Source organism: Argentina anserina, chromosome 5 (genome assembly GCF_933775445.1).
Source record: "Argentina anserina chromosome 5, drPotAnse1.1, whole genome shotgun sequence".
NCBI lineage: Eukaryota > Viridiplantae > Streptophyta > Magnoliopsida > Rosales > Rosaceae > Argentina > Argentina anserina.
The window spans coordinates 11,649,981-11,670,348 of NC_065876.1; the positions used below are offsets into that span (position 1 = coordinate 11,649,981).

The 20,368-nt window shown below is 39.2% G+C and overlaps 3 protein-coding genes across 5 annotated transcripts; 1 reads left to right on the forward strand and 2 right to left on the reverse strand.

Moving 5' to 3' along the window:
* Nucleotides 1-470: 470 nt before the first annotated feature.
* Nucleotides 471-8,702, reverse strand: LOC126794618 (receptor-like protein EIX2). Of its 3 annotated transcripts, none has more exons than XM_050521376.1 (3): nucleotides 8,383-8,702; nucleotides 916-3,347; nucleotides 471-741 (listed from the first exon to the last, which is right to left on the reverse strand). In XM_050521376.1, the coding sequence occupies exons 1-2, from the start codon at nucleotides 8,696-8,698 to the stop codon at nucleotides 919-921; spliced, it is 2,745 nt and encodes a 914-aa protein (XP_050377333.1). In that variant the 5' UTR covers nucleotides 8,699-8,702; the 3' UTR covers nucleotides 471-741; nucleotides 916-918. The 3 variants fall into 3 exon arrangements, with proteins under 3 accessions (XP_050377333.1, XP_050377332.1, XP_050377334.1); XM_050521377.1 differs by lacking the exons at nucleotides 471-741; nucleotides 916-3,347 and adding exons at nucleotides 5,049-5,542; nucleotides 5,686-7,116 and having other exon boundaries at nucleotides 8,461-8,702; XM_050521375.1 differs by lacking the exons at nucleotides 471-741; nucleotides 916-3,347 and adding an exon at nucleotides 5,048-5,542 and having other exon boundaries at nucleotides 5,686-8,702.
* Nucleotides 8,703-14,187: 5,485 nt separating this feature from the next.
* LOC126794624 (uncharacterized) lies at nucleotides 14,188-15,475 on the forward strand. Its single transcript, XM_050521385.1, has 3 exons — nucleotides 14,188-14,255; nucleotides 14,341-14,463; nucleotides 15,049-15,475. Exons 1-2 carry the CDS (start codon nucleotides 14,188-14,190, stop codon nucleotides 14,450-14,452), a joined length of 180 nt encoding a protein of 59 aa, XP_050377342.1. The 3' UTR covers nucleotides 14,453-14,463; nucleotides 15,049-15,475.
* A 479-nt stretch (nucleotides 15,476-15,954) lies between these two features.
* On the reverse strand, nucleotides 15,955-18,464 carry LOC126794620 (beta-amylase 3, chloroplastic). The gene is made up of 4 exons (XM_050521380.1): nucleotides 17,825-18,464; nucleotides 17,491-17,701; nucleotides 17,202-17,312; nucleotides 15,955-17,109 (listed from the first exon to the last, which is right to left on the reverse strand). Exons 1-4 carry the CDS (start codon nucleotides 18,367-18,369, stop codon nucleotides 16,318-16,320), a joined length of 1,659 nt encoding a protein of 552 aa, XP_050377337.1. The 5' UTR covers nucleotides 18,370-18,464; the 3' UTR covers nucleotides 15,955-16,317.
* Between the last annotated feature and the right edge of the window lie 1,904 nt (nucleotides 18,465-20,368).

The following is a 20,368-nucleotide window of genomic DNA, read 5'->3' on the forward strand; positions in this document are numbered from 1 at the left end:
ACAATAGAATGATGATAAGTTCAAGGCACTGACTAAGAAACTTCAACCTCGAAAATGTTGTTGGATTTCTACCGAAGAACTGGATTCTGGACAAATCAAGAGACCACTATCATCCTCAAGTAGCTTAAGTGATAGGTTTACACAAGCACCCTCCTTATGTTTCGAGGGAATGGTACATGTACATGCATAGCGCATCTTTTTGATGAAAGATTGGATATTCTCTGGGGATTTGCTTCATACAAAGATTCAATTATGCACTAAAATAACTTTCCGATACTAATTATGCACTGAATGGTGTATTTCAGCAAGATAATATTGAAATACTCATCTGGAAAAAGAAGGGTTAATTTGTCTAGTGTTAAAATGTTGGATTATTATAATCTGGACTGGGAGTAAAAAGATATATGATAGAAACATGCCTGATCAGGCTAGATATATGATAGATTCAATTGTCTACAACTGAACAGTAGTAGCACACTAGCAGCTCGGTTCATATGCATTGAGAAATCTATAGGTATATTACAACCTGAAAGAAACAAAAGAGAAGTTTTGCTGCACGGAACCAAAACAGCTTGTATACCAGCTCATAATACACACCAATCATACTGTTCTCAAAATAAACAAGCATAAGCTTTAATCTTCTGAAAAGGATAGCGATAACATATGAAAACACTCCGCAGTAACCCTTGAATTCCTCTGTTTCTGGGGTAATAGGCTCATTTCCCTCAATTCCAGAATTTTCTAACATCATGTCAAAACAAATGCGTGACAATCAAAGCACAGTACTTAAAAAGACGCAACAAATATTTTTTTGTGCTTCCATTTCCATACAATTGGTATACTAAAAGCATATTTAGTGATCAAACAACATGAACACAAGAAACAAATAATTGTAGTTTAGATTAGTGTACGTACCATTTATCTTTGAAGTAGTCTCCTCTGCAGTTTTGCCTTGTACAAAGCCATTTTGACATAAATCCAATCTCTTGAATCATCGAAGAATTTGAAGTAGGCGTATCTCCAAGAACTCTCCAGCAGTAAACTGCCACACACCACCCAAAACCCTGTGATGAATCCCAACACTGCACTGATAAGAAATCCCAGGCTTATGTGGCCATCATTATCATGACGTTCCTTGTTATCATCAGTTGGAGTGGTTCCATTTCCGGAGCAAAGTTGTGTCAGCGGTACCCCACAAAGTCCAGGATTTCCCATATAAACAGAAGCATTGAAACCCTGAAGTTGGGTGCCTACTGGAATTCTTCCTGACAATTGGTTGTGTGATACGTCCAGCACTCCGAGAAAGTTTAATGTCGAAAAACTTGCCGGAATTTCACCAGATAAATTGTTTCTTGACAAATCAAGGGATTCCAACATCTTCATGTTACCAAAGTCTTGAGGAAGCTTTCCCGTCAAACGGTTTCTTGACAAATTGAGGGATTTCAACTCGGTCATACTCGCTATACCCTCCGGAAGTTCGCCAACCAAATAATTGCTAGACATGTCAATGCTTCTCATACCGGCAAGATTTTTCGCAAACTCAATTTGTATTCCTTTCCACACAATTGATGCACCACCGCTTGCTAAAATATCACCATCGCTTGCCAAAAATGATATGATATTAAAACAATGTGGCAAGGCTCCTGAAATATTGTTGTGCGAGAGGTCCAAAACATGAACGAAGGCTAGATTGCATAGGGACAAAGGTATGGTTCCATTGAACTCGTTGGAGCGTAAGCGTAGAATCACCAAGCGTATTAGGCTCTGGCCAATCCATGCTGGTATCTTACCGGACAAGTTATTGTTGCCAAGGTCAACCATCTGTAATCTAGTACAGTTCTCAAAAGAAGGCAATTCTCCTGAAAAGTTGTTTTCATGTAAACGCATTACTTGAATCCCCTCCAAATTTCCTAATGAGCTCGGTAGTTTCCCAGATAATCTATTCCATCCAAGATTCAATGAAATCAATTGTTGAAACTGCATCCAACAGTTAGGAAGCTCCCCTGTCAGTAGGTTGTGAGAAATGTCGAGATTAAGCAATGGACTATGAGCCCCGAAGGAAGGTGCACAAATGGAAGACAAGGGCACAGAAAACATGTTATACGAGAGATCCAACGATCGGAGCGTCGGTGGAAACAATGGCACTGCACCAGAAAACCAATTAGAAGACAAGTCCACACTAGTCAAGCTTGTTGTTGACAGATTCGGCAGTTTCCCGTGGATTTGGTTGGTAGAGAGATCTATATGTTCTAAGCCAACTGGAATTAGATCCCCAAAATCATGAGGTAATGATCCTGATATTCCAGCACTATAGAGATAAAGGGCTTCAATATTTGTCTGCGTCAGAGTCCATTTTGGAAAATCTGGGCCCACGTTGCAATAAGCCATGCTCAACTCGCCAGTAAGTTGAAATGGTGGGTTCCAATCGGAGCTGAGTTTCATGGAAAAATGATTACCATCGTCAAGTCTCAGATGCTGTAAACGAGAGAGGTTTCGAAAATGGGATTCTGTGATGACACCACTCATATAATTATTGTTGAGACGCAGTATTTCCAAGCTAGAGAGTTGCCCGATACTCTCGGGTAGAGACCCACTTAGATGATTCGAAGACAGATCAAACAATCTTAACTTCGAAAAACCTGTCAGTTCTGGAATTGAACCCCAAAACTGGTTATAACTAAAGTACAAGGCCTCAAGTGTGTTCTTAGCACAAGACAAGGCTTTTATAGAGCCCTCAATGTTTCCAGAAATATTATTAAATGATAAAAACAACGACTCTAAGCTGCATAAATTTTGAAACCCTTTTGGTATCCCACTTTCAAGGTTATTGGAAGACAGATCAATTTGGACAAAGTTGGTGCTGACATTGGCTATCCAATAAAATATTGAAGTTGAATTAAGAGAGTTAAACGAGAGGTCAAGGAATTGAAGAGAGGTGGATGAATTGATCAAGGAAATTGATCTTGGATTCACATCAGGAAGGTTGCACGTAGATAATTGAAGCTCTCTTAGAGAAGTTAGTTTGCTCAAAGATTGCGGCCAATTCAAAAACTTTGAAAAATCTAGCTTCGACATGCCTAGGTATCTCAGGGAAGAAAGATAAGTTAACCACTCAATATTTTCCAAACTAGCAAATCTGTTCCAGGATAGATCCAGAATGTGCAAATTAGTGAGGTTTCCAAGCTGGGGAGGAAGAGGCCCACTAAAATTACATTCTCTGAGTCTTAATTTTTTCAACCGACTCAAAGAGCCAAGGAATTTGGGAATCACAATTCCTTGAAAATCAACAAAACTGAAGTCCAAGTAATTTAGGTAAGGCAAGTCGAGTAGTGAAGGACTAATTTCACCTCTTAAAGGGAATTCAGTAGGGGATGCATCAATACTAAAGGAGATATTAAGACCGGTGACATGACCTGTTTGGTTGTTGCATCCTATTCCTCTCCACTTGCAGCAGTCTTTCTCACTTTTCCAAGAAGCAAGAGCATCGGACTCATCCACAAGGCCTTGTTTGAAGTGGAGAAGAGCATCCCTTTCACCCTCGGAGCACATGATGATATTGTCGGAGCTTCCAACACTGGAGCAAGATATAGCAGAGGCAATGGCCAGGCACACAAGGCCAACCAACACAGAATGCATAGAAGACACACCACTCATTACAGTGAATAACATGATTATCAAGATGAATTGAAAACAACAAGATAAGTGGAGCATGTACTATTATAGTAGAAGCAAAACACTTTCAGAGACTGCATACGTAGAATCGTCGAAATAGCAGGGGACCTTCTTCTGTCCATTCCAAACACAGTGCTTGTAAATTAATTAACTTGATCGTCAAAATTTGGAAATTGGTTCTTGACTTCTTTCAACCTTGGACGACCCAATACTGTTTCGTGTACGAATATGGGGTCTTACTGAGGAATTTCATCGAATATGTTGTGGGGGTTCCTTCACCTTTACTCATTGAAAGCACCAAATGGCCCGGCCAGGAACTTTTTATGTGATTACATGACGAAATTGTCCTTAAATTTTGATATATAAAACAAGGAACAAGGAAAAGAGGGAGTCAACGGAATTGGGAAAGACTGGAACACTCATTAGAAAATAGAAAGGGTAGTAAGTGCGTTTTTAACCTAAAAAAAAAACTAGTAACCTCGTGAAAGGTCCTTGCACTAGCTACAATGTGGGCTCACATGTTTACTAAAGGTAGTAATGCATAAAAGCTTGAGGAAATTTCCAGATTTCTGAAAACAGAAGCTCGTCTTAGAAGGCAAAACTGCTATATTTTACCACATTCCCACATCCATTGTTTTAAAGAGCAAATGCAGCTATAAATTGAAGAAAGAGAACGCAATCAACATCTCAAATCGAAAGAGAGACGGAGACCAGAGTAGACTTTATGCAAGTGCAAGACAATAAAACGGTGATAATCAGCTTGCTAGTGTTATTTGATCTGAAATTTCTTTTTAAACCTGTTGACTAAACATAGCAGAATAAGGAAAAAAAATTGACCGCTTGTACCTTGTACATATATATACTGCCTTTTACCAGTTACATACTGTTTGCCTGTTTGGTGTTACTTCACTTGTTACATAAGATTTATGTTTGTATCATTCAAGAAATTGAAATAGGCGTATTTTTATATATACTGAGCAGTAGTCCTCTCATTTTCAGTGCCACTAGACACTCCAGGATCTCTGAGTAGTCCCATCTCTGAGGGAGTTTAGGTTTAGATCTAGATGTAGCTGTGCTGCAACTATTTTACATACATGTAAGGGTCTGAAACTATGAAGCTCGAATTCTTCATGATAAGTTCCTCTACGATAAGATTAAGGGCACTAAGAAACTTCAAGCTCGAAATAGTTTCTATCAAATAACTGGATTCCGGACAAATCAAGAGAATTTATCGTCTTCAAGTGACCAAAACTTTTTAGGTGAATTTACCAATTATATATCTTTGAAGACTCTACATTTTTGCTTTGTAGACAACAGTTTTGACATAAATTTAATCTTTTAAACTAAAATAAGTATGTCTCCAAGAACTCTTAAGCAATAAATTGTCACAGACTATCCAAAACGTCCCAGTAATGAATCTCAATTCTGAGCTTATAATGAATCCCCAGCTTGTGTAACCATCACCATCAAGTGTTCCTTGTTACGACCATCTTCAGTTGTTTGATCTCCAGGGCAATTCGGTGACAACGGTTTCCTTTACACACGAGTTCTATAACAGTATAACCACTGGAGAGCTTAGAATTACCAAGTTTGATAGAGTTTGTCCAAATCATGTTGGTATCTTGCCAGAGAGCTTATTGTTACAGAGGTCAACAAACAATAACTTGGTACAATGGTCTAAAGAAGCACAAAATCAAAAGAGCTTATATATACAAAGCCCAAAATATATCAATTTTACATAGTTATCAAAATAATTAAGCGTAAGACTTATTTCTTGCTGAAAAGAAGCTATACGAAAGCATTCCACATCAAGCCTTGAATTCCTTTACTTCTGGGGTTATTAGGCTCATTCCCTCAGTGCTAGAAATTCCTAATGCATGAGAGTCAAAAGCAGCAGTTCAAAAATATGAAACAAATATGTTCTGCTTCCTTACAATATATTATTTAATTAAGTATATTTAGGCAGAAAACCACAACATAAGCAACAAATAAGTGCAGTTTAGATTAGTGTACCATCTATCTTTGAAGTCTCCTGTGCAGTTTTGCCTGGTATGCACACAGCCATTTTGGCATTTATCCAATCACTTGAATCATCCAAGAATTTGAAATAGGCGTATCTCCAAGAGCTTTTAAGCAGCAAGCTACCACATACCATCCAAAATCCAGAGATAAATCCCAACACTGCACTGATAAGAAATCCCAGGTTCAGTAGACCACCATCACCGTCTTCCTTGTTAATTGTTGCATTGTCTGGCATGATTCCATCATTATCAGTTGTTCCGTCTCCTGAGCAAAGTTGTGTCAGCGGTACCCCACAAAGTCCAGGATTTCCCATATAAGCAGCAGCACTGAAACTCTGAAGTTGAGTGCCTAGAGGAATTCTTCCTGACAAGTCGTTATGTGATATGTCTAGCACTCCGAGAAAGTGTAATCTCGAAAAACTTGCAGGAATGTCACCAGATAAATGATTTCTTGACAAATCAAGAGATTCTAACATCTTCATGTTACCAAAGTCTTCAGGAAGCTTTCCCGTCAAATGGTTTCTTGACAAGTTGAGGGATTTCAACTCGGTCATACTCGCTATACCCTCCGGAATTTCACCACCCAAATAATTGCTAGACATGTCAATGCTTCTCATACCGGCAAGATTTTTCCAAAACTCAATTTCTATTCCTTTCCATATAAGTTCTACATTAAGAGAATCACTGAATAAATAAGGTGCGATACCTCCAGTATCATCAGCCAAAGCTGTTACGTTACTGAAGCAATGTGGTAACGCTCCTGAAATATTGTTGTGAGACAAGTCCAAAACATGAATGGTGGCTAGATTGCACAGGGACAAAGGTATGAATCCATTGAACTTGTTGGAGCGTAAGCGTAGAATCACCAAGCGTGGTAGGCTTTCGCCAATCCATGTCGGTATCTTTCCCGACAGATTATTGTTGCCTAGGTCAACCAACTGTAATCCAGTACAGTTCTCTAAAGAAGGCAATTCTCCTGAAAAGTTGTTTTCATGTAAACGCAATATCCTATTCATCTTTAAATTTCCTAACCAGCTTGGTATTTCCCCTGAAAATTTATTCTTTCCCATATTCAATGAATTCAAATTTTGAAATTGCATCCAACAGTAAGGAAGCTCCCCTGACAATTGATTCTCAGAAAGGTCAAGAAAACTCAAATATTCGGAATAAGTTTGACGGATACCCGAGCTTGGAATTGCGCATAAGGAAGATAACGTCCCAGAAAACATGTTATTCCACAGATCCAACTCCCTGAGCTTCGAAGGAAATGATGGCACTTCACCAGAAAAGAGATTAGAAGACAAGTTCAGACGCCGCACTGTTGTCGTTGATAGATTCGGTAGATTCCCATGGATTTGGTTCATAGAGAGATCCAGTCGTATTAAGCGGGGAAATAGATCCCAAAACTTGTCGGGTAATGATCCTGATAGTCCAGTATTAGAAAGAAAAAGACGAGTCAGATTTCTCTGCGTTTGAATCCACTTAGGAAGAGCTGGGCCGAGATGGTAAGAAGACATGTCTAACTGATCAGTAAGTTGAAATGGTGGATTCCAATCGGAGCTGAAATTGCAAGAGAAACAATTACCAGGAAGAACTAAAGACTGTAGACGAGAGAGGTTCCGAAAGTGGGATTCTGTTATGACACCACTCATAGAATTCCCGCCGAGATACAGTTCTTCGAGGCTAGAGAGTTGCCCGATACTCTCGGGTAGAGACCCAGTTAGATTATTGGAAGAGAAATCCAAAGATCTCAACTTTGAAAATCTTGTCAGTTCTGGAATTGAACCCCAAAATTGGTTATGCATCAAGTCCAAGGTCTCCAGTGTGTTCCTAGAACAATATAAGGCATGTATAGAGTCCTCAATGTTTCCAGACAACTTGTTTGATGATAAGTCCAACGACTCTAAGCTGCATAACTTATGAAAGCCTTTTGGTATCCCACCTTGAAGGTTATTCCAGGACAGATCTAGTTTTACTAGAGAAAGCTTGCTTGTCAAGAAATCTGGAATGGGACCGTCAAGTTGGTTACCATAGAGATCAATTTGGACAAAGCTAGTGCTGGCATTGGCTATCCAATAGAATATTGAAGAATTAAGACCATTATAAGAGAGGTGGAGGAATTGAAGAGAATTGGAAGAATTGATCAAGGAAAGTGATCTTGGATTCACATCGGGAAGGTTGCACATAGATAACTGAAGCTCTCTTAGAGAAGTTAGTTTGCTTAAAGATTGTGGCCAATTCAAAAACTTTGAAAAATCTAGTCTCCACATGCGCAGGTATCTCAGGGAAGAAAGATGAGTTAACCACTCGAGATTTTCTAAACTAACATTTCTGTTCCCGGATAGATCTAGAATGTGCAAATTTGAGAGGTTTCTAAGTTGAGGAGGAATATGTCCTCCAAAATAAGCTTGCTCGAGTACTAGTTCCTCTAGTTGACTTAAAGAACCAATGAACTTGGGAATCTTATTTCCTTCAAAATCATTCCGGGAAAGATCAAGAGTGTGCAAATTAGTGAGGTTTCCAAGCTGGGGAGGAAGAGGCCCACTAAAATTACATTCTCTGAGTCTTAATTTTTTCAACCGACTCAAAGAGCCAATGAATTTGGGAATCAAAATTCCTTGAAAATCAACAAAACTGAAGTCCAAGTAATTTAGGTAAGGCAAGTCGAGTAGTGAAGGACTAATTTTACCTCTTAAAGGGACTTCAGAAGGGGAAAAAAAGTAGTATGATTCAATACTATAGGAGATATTAAGACTGGTGACATGACCTGTTTGGGTGTTGCATCCTATTCCTCTCCAGTCGCAGCAATCTTTCTCCCCTTTCCAAGAAGCAAGAGAATCGGACTCGTCCACAAGGCCTTGTTTGATCTGCAAAAGAGCATGCCTTTCACCCTCGGAGAACATGATGATATTATCGGAGCTTCCAACACTAGAGAAACAAACAGCAGAGGCAATGGTCAGGCACACAAGCCCAATCAAAATAGAATGCACAGACCTACCACTCATTATTGTGAACACCATGATGATTATGAAGATGATATGCCAACAGCCAAGTGATCTAAAGTATATATTTAGTTGAAGCATGATCGTCAAAATATCAATTGACCTGGTTTTGGTCTTTGAAAATTGGTTCTTTCTTCATTAACTATCTCATAGTAGGACGCCAATATGGAAACTAATTTGTGTGAAAGAAATTTTTTAAAGCAATGGGTTCACAACTACCTGACTTCAATTATGCCAGGTTGACTTTTGACCACATTCGCTCTCAACTAGCGACGTGTTTTAGCCTTCTCAGTTTTTACACCGGTTCGGTCCAACATGAGGATGTTTTGATCTATTGGTGAAGGTGCCTGTACTACTCGAGGGGGTTCGGGTACATTTGGATGGTAATTTAATTCTAACTTGGGTTTTCTGAGACTGAAGCTGTGAAGTCTTCAATGAACCTAAAGTATACTTCATTTTTAATAGGGTTTGGCAATCCGTGGAGATACAATGTGAGCTTGTTTGCTTACTCATTAGCGATGTACCAAAACTTGAGAAAAATTTCCACGTCTGTTTCAAGTTGCTTGTTTAATCATTTAGTTCTCTCATTTCAAGTGCCACTATAGATTCCAAAATTTGGAGTAGTTTCATGACTTTCATCTATGAGAAAGTTTAGATTTAGCAGGCCTGTAAAGTCCTCAATCCCCCCAGTATGCATGGGAATTTAACAAATGACCACTTGATAGTTCTGTGTCTTCTCAACCTAGGCAAACCGTATTGAATGAAGCTTACAAAAAAGAGTTAAGAAAAGAAGTTTGTCGGATGGTTGAGCATTTTATGTTTTCTAGGGTGCTTCCCTTTAATACGGTTAATAATCCATTTTGATTAGCTATGGTAGAGGGAATTTCCAAGTATGATGTAGGGTTCAAGCCTCTTTCTATGCATGAATTATGGACTTGGATTCTTAGGGAAGAAGTTGAAGACATTGATAAGTATTTATTAGAGCATAAGAAAGCTTGGGAGAAGTATGGGTGTTATATCATGTCAGACGGTTGGACCGATGGAAAGGGTAGAGTACTTTTTAATTTTCTTGTGAATAGTCCGGCGGGTACTTTCTTTTTGAAGTCCATTGATGCATCCGATAGTGTAAAGAATGGTAGTTTAATGCTAAAGTATTTAGGTGAAGTGGTTAGAGAAGTTGGGAAAGAGAATGTAGTTCAAATAATCACCGATAATGCATCAAATTATAAAAATGCGGGTCTTAGACTTATGCAAAGGAGGATGAAGTTGTGGTGGACTCCATGTACGACACATTGTATTGATCTTATGCTTGAAGATATTAGCAAGCTAATCATCTTTGAGAAGACTATTGCAAGTGCTAAGAAAATGGTGAAGTTTCTCTATGGTCACACATGAGTCTTTTCTCTCATGAGGGAATTCACAAACAACAATGAGATCATTCGTCCGGCGGTAACTCGCTTTGCAACTTCCTTTCTCACCCTTTAAAGTATCTATAACCAAAAACAACCTCTTCAAATGACGTTTAACAGCATGAAGTGGATTGATGGTCCTTTTGTAAAAAGTCATAAAGCCATATGGGCTCGTGCAATTGTTCTATTTGAAAAGAACTTTTGGAGTGATGTTGCATTTTGTGTGAAAGGTGTGATGTCATTAGTGTGTGTTTTGAGGGAGGTTGATTCAGATGTAAGACCTGCTATGGGCTACATATATGAATTGATGGATTCCGCCAAGGAGAAGATTGCATTTGGATTGAAAAAGAACCCTAGACATTATCAACCAATTTGGAACAAAATAGATGCAAGGTGGACTCTTCAACTACATCAACCTTTGCATGCTGTCGGATATTTTCTAAACCCTCAAACATGACATGTTTTATGCCTTTAATGATCATCTTCCATTTAATTGTTGCATGACTTGGCTCTATCTTTTTTTCTTTAATTATCTCTTCAATCCAATCTGAAAATAAGAAAATAAAATCATAAGTAAGAGATAATTAATTTCAAAACCTAACAAACTAGGAATATAAACCAATTATGCGTTTTTAACTCATGTAAGCACAAAAATGCATCCAATACCGCTCAAGACTCTTACTACAACTCAATGACTCAATAATACAACAATAAGGGTTAAATAAAGTACAAACTGAGATAAAAACATGTTAAGAACGTTGCACAAAGTGCTCCTATCAATTTCAATCCAAGTAGTGAAAGACTAATTTCACCACTTACAAAAGTATAAGAGATATCTTGAGTGATGACATCACCTGTTTGGTTGTTGCACGCTATTCCTCTCTAGTTGCAGCAATCTTTCTCATTTTTCCAAGAAGCAAGAGCATTAGACTGATCCACAAGGCCCTGTTTCAACTGGAGAATAGCATCATTTTCACTCTCCAAGCACACAATGATATTGTTGGAGCTTTCAACACTAGAGTAACAAATAACATAAGCAATGGCTAGGCACACGATCCCAACCAAAATAGAATGCATAGACCTACCACTCATTCTAATGAGCAACATGATTATGAAGATGATGCGCAAACAACAAAATGGGGAGTAAACATTTATAGTTGAATTGTAGAAAAAAGATTTTATGGACTGAACCAGTGTTTTCAAAGGCGACGCCGAGGCGCGCCTTTGGGCAGAGCGACGATGAAAAGCCCCGCAATTTCAAACCCAGGCGAGGCGACAGAAAGGCTACTACCGGAGTGGCGGAGCGAAGGGAAAAGTGGAGGCGGCCGCATCTGCGCGAAGAAGAAGACGATATTTTTTTTCATTTTTTTTGGTGTCAAAATGACGTCATTTTGCCCTTTTAATTCAACTACTAGTTATTCACAATGATAGATATGGGATCGGTTTCATCGAATGGATGACCAGCAAGGGCAAAAGTATCGGCAACCTCATTCACCTTATCAAGGTAATCAGAGATGGAACGATTCCCAAAAGTGGTTCGGAGGAGTCGGCTATGCAATTGGAGGATGTAATTGTGATTTTGAAATGCTGGTGAAGAGCGAGGGATTTAAGGTCAGGGCGGCGCTGATGGTGCTTATCAGGAACATTGTTGGCCCCGGCGACGCATCGAGTAGAGGTGCGTTGGATTCGCTGGTGCCATGTGTGGTGGAGTTTTTGAGCAGCGATGACTGGGCAGTGAGAAAGGGCGCGGCTGAGATGCTTGGAAAAGTACCCACGACAGAGTCAGATTTGGCGCCACTTTATAAAGCTTGTTGTTTAAGTGCCTTGGAAAGCTGAAGATTTGATAAGGTATTAAGGCTTTGTTTTGTTGCCAAGAAAAAATGTGTTCTGGATGATTTGAGTAGTATTAGTAGCACTGTTGTGCATTTTCCCTTGATTTTGCTAATTGATATTTCAACAGGTGAAGGTAGTGAGGGAGACTATGAATAATGCACTGGAGATGTGGAAAATTTTCGCAGGCTACCGAGGAGGTAGGGCTCGTCAACGGGTCGGGCCGGACCAGGCCATAATAAATTTAAATAAGTGGCGAGCCGGGCCGAGTCGGGTATTTTCACAAATACGAAGATCCAAGCCCACCACCTAAAGCGGGCCTTGCAGACTTTTATTAGAAAAAATATAATATAGATTCTCCCTTAGAGCATATTAGTGGTCTTTTCGATTTACCGAAAATTCTGACGGTCAAACGAGGTCCGAATCGGATGAAATTTTAAAATAATCACTAAATATATATAATGATCACATCGGATGGGGTTGATCGATTCCAAGAAGTTTCCTTCATATAGTCGCTTCATAATATGATAGTTTTATTATAAACCTAATATAAAAGTTATGATACATTAGTGGACGCTTCGGCAACTAATAAGTCCAGTTCGAAATATGGTCGATCGAGACCAGTATATATATTTAGGGAACCCGTAAAAATTTCGCCCGTTTTGGATATTGTTTGACCGTTCGTACCTATGGTCAACAAAAAAAATGTGTTTTGATATATTAAAATCCTCATTGACGGGGGGTTTGCCAAATGGGTTTCCTTGGTGAGACCGCACACAATCGGTGATAAAAATTAGGTGATTTCAGATATGTAAACGACTTTCGGTGTTCGCATTTTGGTAATGGGTATTCCCTTATGACATATTAGTGTTGTTTTCGGTTTACCGGAAATTCCGACGGTCAAACGAGGTCCGAATTGGATGAAATTTTTACAGGGACACTAAATATATATACCGATCATATCGAATGGTGTTGATCGATCCCGAGAAGTTTCCTTCATATAGTTGCTTCATAATGCGATAGTTTTATTCTAAACCTAATAAAATATGTATGTATAATATTTTATTATTTTGCGAGCTTTTAAGGGCCGGGCCTTGCGGGTTTTTGGCTGGCCGTGTTTCACACATCTAATTTAAGCCCGGCTCTCTACCCACGGAAGCTGGTTTTGGCGGGCTTGCTCGCGGGCCTCAGCGGGCTTTTCCGATCCACAGACTAAATGATGAGGCCTACAAGGAGGTTTCAACTCCAATGCAATCCAGATCTTCAACTGGTGAGCTTCTACTTCGATTATTCTGTTTAAGCATTTCTTGCTTTAGAGACTTCAAGTATATAACAATACTTGAATGCATTGAAGTTGGTTATTTTATCAATGATTTGATCAAATAGTAAATACAATGAGCACGAAACCTTCTGAGTTTTGGTTTGTTTCCTCATTTTGCAATAAGCTGTTGCAATATATGGTGATGTTGTGTTCAATAATGTTCTGGTGTGTTGGTATGATTCAATCGGATTGTGAGGAAGTTGGAGATGGTAGTGTTCGTGGTGGTGTGAGTGGCTGGTGGGGGTGGAGGGTTAATAGTGGTAGAACTGACTGGTGATTGAGGGGGGATGAGCGTCAACCATTTGGGAAGGGAGAGGAGGGATTGATGAGCAAAGTTTCGTTTAGACTATGGCTACTGATAAATCTTCCATGGTCAGAATGGAGAGGTAAACTTATTCTATGTCTCTGCCTCTTTTCATATTATTTGAAAATGTATTATATTAAATTAATGTTTGTTAGAAACGCAATTGCCTTAAATCTCCTTAGCGCGTCGATATTCTCGCCTTATGAGGCTTGATCATGTCGCCTTTGCTTTTGCATCTGAAAATATTTGACTGAACATGTAAACCTCTTCGAAACAGAAATGGAGTAGCTTTTATTGACCAGATCGATTGGACAAAAATTTGGAAACTAGTTCTTTCTTCATTGATTATCTAGAAAATGACCCAGCACGTATGACTGGGGACAATCTTACTCTGTTTCTCTCGTTCATTATGACAATAGTATGTATAATAGTATAATACAATGCAACAGAAACACTTTGATCATCAAAGGCAGAGGAAGATGATAGAATTTTCCGCTGTTCAGTGCTCACAAATATAGTTTGCGGGCCTGGGCCTGTCACTGTCGTCTCCCAGCCCAAAAACTCTTTCTGCTCTTAATACTCGTGTTGGAAATTTGTAAAAGCCATCTCTACTTGGACACTGATGAAAATGGAGAAAGCTTTCACTCTGGTTCAGACAGTTGCGGTGGCAACTGTCTTCTCTGCCGTCTCCGGCTGGTACTTACTCATTTCTCCCCCACTCTCCCTTATTCCATTCCTTTCAAACCACAGTAGATATTTGGTTTGAACTTCTGTGAATCAGGTACGGCTTCATGTTTGGTAGAGAATCTGCACGCAAAGAGCTCGGAAGCTTGATCGAAGACCTTCGCCGCAAGAATCCCGATTCCGATCATCCACCGCCACCTCATTCCTGACATCAATTCGGGTACTTTGCTTCGAACCCAGTTGGTTATTTTGTTAGTAGAGACTTCTGATTGGGTGTGTGCATTGTTGGGTTTATTTTGTGCTCTTGTTGCAACGGGTTTCACGATTAAGCCGAAAGCAGAGAACTTGGGTGAAAATCACAGGAATTTAGTAAAAACCCAATACTGTAACTCTCAGTTAAAGTTTACTCATCAAGATGGTGTTTTGCTGTAAACCTGAGGATATTGCTCCTTCTTTTTCCTTCATTGTTCAAGTGTTGATGTCACATTACAGGATCAACATGTCGTACGTATAGGCGGTATACTGGCAAAGATTAGTTTGAACTATTTTTCGGTGGAGTGATGTTGTGATTGAGCCTAGAGAGTAGATGGTTTTTATCGCTCCATTTGGGTGCATTTTAAGTAGCCTGTTATTTGCTTTTATATACCTGGCACTCATCTCCCCGTGCTTGAAACTAAATGTGAATTATATTAGCTGTATGAAATGTCATTCATAATGTGAATTCTTGTCTAAGTTTGAATTTTGATTCATGTATCAAGTTGGGATACCTGTATAGATTGTGACATACTCTGGTGTTTGGGTGCAGGTTGATGGCATCAGGCGGCTATGAAGACTCAGAAGACATCTCTTCATTTGAAGAAGCTTGGGAAAACATTTTCTTCAGGTCTCACCGGAAAAACTCCCTGAGCCTTCTTCGGCTGTTTTCAGGTCATCTTACCTTTCCTTGACTACGGAGTATGCGTTTCCTGTGGAGTTTAGATGTAATTTTATAACCTTTGTATACTTACTTGAATTTGAAGATACGGCTTTCTGCTGTGGCATAATTCTTAATTCGAGATCAATGAATTAAGTAATGTAGTTGGTGTTGATCATACTCTTTTTAGTCATTCAAATTGATGAAGAGCATTCTGAAAGGCTAATGTTATGTTACTGCTCTGGCTTCTGACCCCCTCTCTTGTACTCTCTTGTACATAAATATGTAAACTTAGTGGATAAGTGCTTTATGTTTTGTATCTGCCTGTGTTCTATTGGCATTTAGTTGTTTGGTTATCGGTAGTCATGAACTTATATGCTGCAACACTGAAAAGATATTAGTTAAGCTATGTCTATAAATGCATAAAACATTTTTTTTCTTCTTCTTCTTGGTAAAGATGGTAATATTGGTTGGATCAATTAGTATGACCTAGTTTATCGTTCATCAGCAAAAACAAGAAGTATTTGAAATTCTTGGAATTTCGGGGGACGGGGTGTTTAAGCTCTTAAAGAAAGGGATCAGCTTTCGGCTGTTGACAACCAAATTCAACTAAGATACAAGTGAAGTCAAGAGTTTGATGTAGATCTGTAGTAGGCTTTTGTGCGTCTTTAGCAAGATAGTTATGCATTTCTAAACTCCATCTGCCTGCACCTACTCTCTCTAAACATAAAGTATAACAGAAATGGTTTAGTATGAACTTCATTTAGGCACTGTAGTTTTATTGAAACACTAAGCAAAATATAGAAATTCTCAAATTAGTGATGATAAATTTGGAAGTTGTAGATGCTTCACTAAGAAGCATAAATGCATACTACTTGACACACTGGTCTAGAATGAAAGCTATTATCAAGAGTCATCTTAACATCCCCTAAAGTAGCTAAAAATCTGGTTTGAATGAACATCAACTGACCATTCAGGTAATGGAGGCATATACAAGGAATTGTTTAATCATCTTAAGGCCTCAGTATCTAATGCCAAGAATGGCTTGCTTAAAAATAATTAATCCCTCTCTCCCTATTTCCTTTCTTCTCTCACTATATCACAGTATAACTATATACTCAAATAATCTGTTTGTACATAAAGATGCACTTCAACAATATTCTACACAAGAACAGTTTCCTTGTCTTCCTGGATGTTCTTCTCCTTAATAAAACGGACATAAAGGTCGGTTCCAGTGGAGTCGCACTCTGACAGTCTTTCATTCCGGCCACCTTCAGCCATGCCTTTCACAAATTCCACCATGTTCCGCCAGTTGTCCCCTTCGAACAATCTCTTATTCAATCTTAGATATGTGAAAGCACTCAAGGCATTGCCGGAATCTGATCTGCTTGTGGCCAAAACTTGTCCATATGCGCCAGAATCATACCTCTCGAGTGCATTTTCTCCTGCAAGATCAATTCCAGCACTCTTGGTTGCCATCTTTACTTGCCGGACTAACCCCTCCGGCGAGCAATTTGCATAATCCGGCTGTTCTCTATCTTTCATCTCCATGCAGGTGAAGTTTAGTACGACCCCATGTTTACTGAACATTTTTGCTGTTGGAATATAACCATCTCTAAGTCTAGTATTATAATAGCCAGCAGTCAATTCAGCAGCATGTGATCTTGTGTTGTAGTGCCAATGAATCCCAGCTACCTTTCCAGATAGTTTAGCTCCAGTTCCTTGAAACACTCCTTTTGCAGCTGCCAGGAGTCTATCTCCGTGCCTTAGTAGCTTCTCTGAGTACCATTCGAGGAAGAACCGTCCATACTCGGTATTCCAGGTTCCCTCTCTTTTGAAAAATCCAGTGTCTTCAGGAAACTGATTGTACTGGCCGGAATCATGGGGACCGGTCGTTCCCCAATCTCTCTTTTCTTGTGCCTCTGCCGATGCTTCAAGGGAAGCTTTCATGTACTGTAACAAAAAAAAATTGTTTAGCAATAACATATGGGCATTTTGTTGGTAATATAAAAGGAGGAAAAATCCTTTTGATTCACAGTGGTTACCTTGTCATAGCATTGGAATTCTCCAATTCCAGGAAACTTCCATGTTCCGTTACTCTCTGGATAAGCTGGATATCTGAGTTCACCACAAGGACCCATACCGACTTGAATTTCCTGGAGAGAAATAGTTGAAAACTTGGAATTGAGTCTAACCTTTTACTAACAAGTTCCTTATAAACTCAACTATATATTAAGAGGAACAAACTATTTAATATTGATTGATTTTCACCCTAATTAGTTTACTCTGTTTAATGGTTTATTCTGTGTTAACATGTTTATTGCAGATACTTACCACAATAACGTCTCCCAAGCAATCTCTGAATCTGTCATGGAAGCTCTTCATGTAGTCAGTGTAAACCTGGATGGGCGTTCTTCCTCTGAGAACAGGCAGTGAATCACAGCCCAATGATATGTATTCAGGATTCCTCCGGCCAGATTTGTCTGTGTACACAAGGTCAGGGTTCTTGCTTATCTCTTCAAGCACCCATGGAGGTAGTGGAATACTGAAAATTCGCGAAGGTATTGCTTAGTAAATTAATGAATAACTCGTAAGAATACACATTTCTTTCCAGTACTTATATCTATATGTCAATCCCAAACTAAGATTAAGTTTAAACATGTCATACCTGCATGAGTCTCCGACATTTCCTCCGCACTGATGGAAAGACATGACAACTTGAATCTTTAAACCGTGCCTTTGAACCAGGTTTACAAGCTCTGCATACCCTTCCCAGTTGTATTTCGAAGGTCCTTCTTTCTCCACCAATCCCCACCAAGCGTCCACCATAACTCCTTCCACTCCTGCATTCTTCAAAGCCATCAAACTCGCATTCATTGCTCTCGGCTTGTTCAAATGCCCTCCGTGTGTCACTGTGTCTAGTGGAAGCATCACGTACACAGGCACCTTCTTCGAGTCATTGTTATTGCTGCTATGAGCAATGCTCGGGAGTGCATGAAGCAACTCCCTCGGCAGATCATCAGTGGTAGAGCTCACCCTGATTCTTTCCTGGAACAGCTGTGCTTCTTGCACGGAACTCTGTGCGCGGATGCGGCATGATGGCTTTGTTCGCGCAAAGCAAACTCCGCCGGAGGAGGACTCATCGGACTTCAGGCTCTTGGAGTAGTCTTTAAGATTAATGAAAGACGTTGAAGAACGAAGCATTAACGTCATTTGATTTTCTGCTGAGTTTAGAAGGGAAGAAAAGAGAAAATATGATGAGAATGGTGAAGGGACTCCCTTTTTAAGTTTGATTTTATGTGAATTTGGAAGGTAAGAGAGAAAAAGTGATAAGAATGGTGAAGGGTTGTGTAAGCTATTTATAAAAATAGATTCCCTCTTTGATTTCTTAAAGCTGTGTTTGAAGGAGACGATGTTGGTGGGCTCTGGTTTAAAATTGAAAAAGTGCAAAATATCAAATTAGTCAGCTTCACTTTTCTTGGTCATTTTCAGTTCATACGTGGTCACTCTTCTTCCTTTCTTATCAATAAATATTCTGCATCAGCTTAACATTTGAATCTTCCTTGCGGGAAAAAAAAAATTCAAATTCGAACTCTTAAGGAATGTACAGGGTTAGAAAATTTAGTCTAACAAATCTCTAAACCAATTTTTGTATAGAATAGAGAAGTTGGATACAGTAGAAAGTTCAACGGCTGAAACTGTAACACAGTAACAGGCAGGCATGCAACTTTTAGATATACAGATGCTTGATGAAATATTTTGAGCTGATGAATCATAAGCTTTCTGATATTTTCAACACAACACCTGTTATTTGCATCTTTCATATTCCACGTTTTGCTTTAAGCCTAGTCATGCATCCTTAAAACCTTGTCGAACAGTTGAATAAAAGAACCGACGTACTCCTGCTTGTTCTGATTTTACCGGTAACACATTTTGAACATAAACAGGGTTTTCGTGCTCTATAGCTATGCATTTGTTTTTTTACCTTTGTTCTCAGAATTTCGCAGAAGCTTGCATGGTATTGTGCATTCTAGATAGCTGGGTTTATCATGCTTTGCAAACGAGGTTCTTCTTTTTGGAATGTTTAATTAATTACTAGCTGAAACACAAGCAACGTTACTTATCGAGCCATATCAATTCTATCCTGATCCAGCATTTTTGGGCACATTTTTGGTAGGGGAACTTAAAACAAAGACCAAGAAAACATACTACTTATCGCTTGGGGTGATAAGTATTGATTGGTTTTGTTTGTCACAATTTAGCAAACCCCACAACTTAGCCAGGGTATCTTTGATCTAACTCTCTCTCCTACACACTGCCAATATTTATGTGGATCACAAAATATCGCAGGACTTCATAATTTTCTTGGTTTGAGTTGGTTTAGGATAAGAAAGAAGGGAGAGGAGGCTCTTCTCCTTCAAGCGGAATAGTATGTGGTTGTACCAAAGTCCTGCTTTCGTTTTTCATTCTCTTGGAGTCTCTCTCTAAACAGCCCCGTTCAAACTTAACCTCTTCAATGATATGGCATTTCTTCCATTTTTGTTTTATATCTCTCTAATTGACTAATGCCCTCTAGATTGCTTTATTTAGGAAAATCTTCAGTCGTCGACGCCTCCCTCTCGCAATCGGACCGCCAGGGAGCACGTGATGTGTAATGCCAGCGAGGGAGGGAGGCATATACGACTTCCCATCCCAATCACATTGTCATCAATTCAGCAAACGGGTGATGCTAGGTGTGAAATTGAGTTTATATACGTATACGTATGACTGTTTCATCTCCAAGCCAGATTTTTTGGTATTTTGGACCAGTTCGGTATTGTATACGATCATAAGCTGAACTATTCTCTATCCGTAGTTTCCTTATTCACACTGCATAATGTGATAGTTTTATTATAAACCTAATATAAAAATTATAATACATTAGTGGACACTTCGGCGATCGACAACTCCAGTTCGAAATATGGTCAATCGATACCAGTAGATGTGATCGGTATATATATTTAGGGAACCCGTAAAAATTTCGTTCGTTTTGAACATGGTTTGACCGTTCGTACCAACGGTCAACTAAAAAGAGACGTTTTGGCATATTGAAACCCCATTAACCGGCCAAATAGATTTCTTAAGTGTGACCGCGCACGATAGGTAACAAAATTTACGTGATTTCAGATATGCAAACGGCTTTCGGTGTTTGCATTTTGGTAATGGGTTTTCC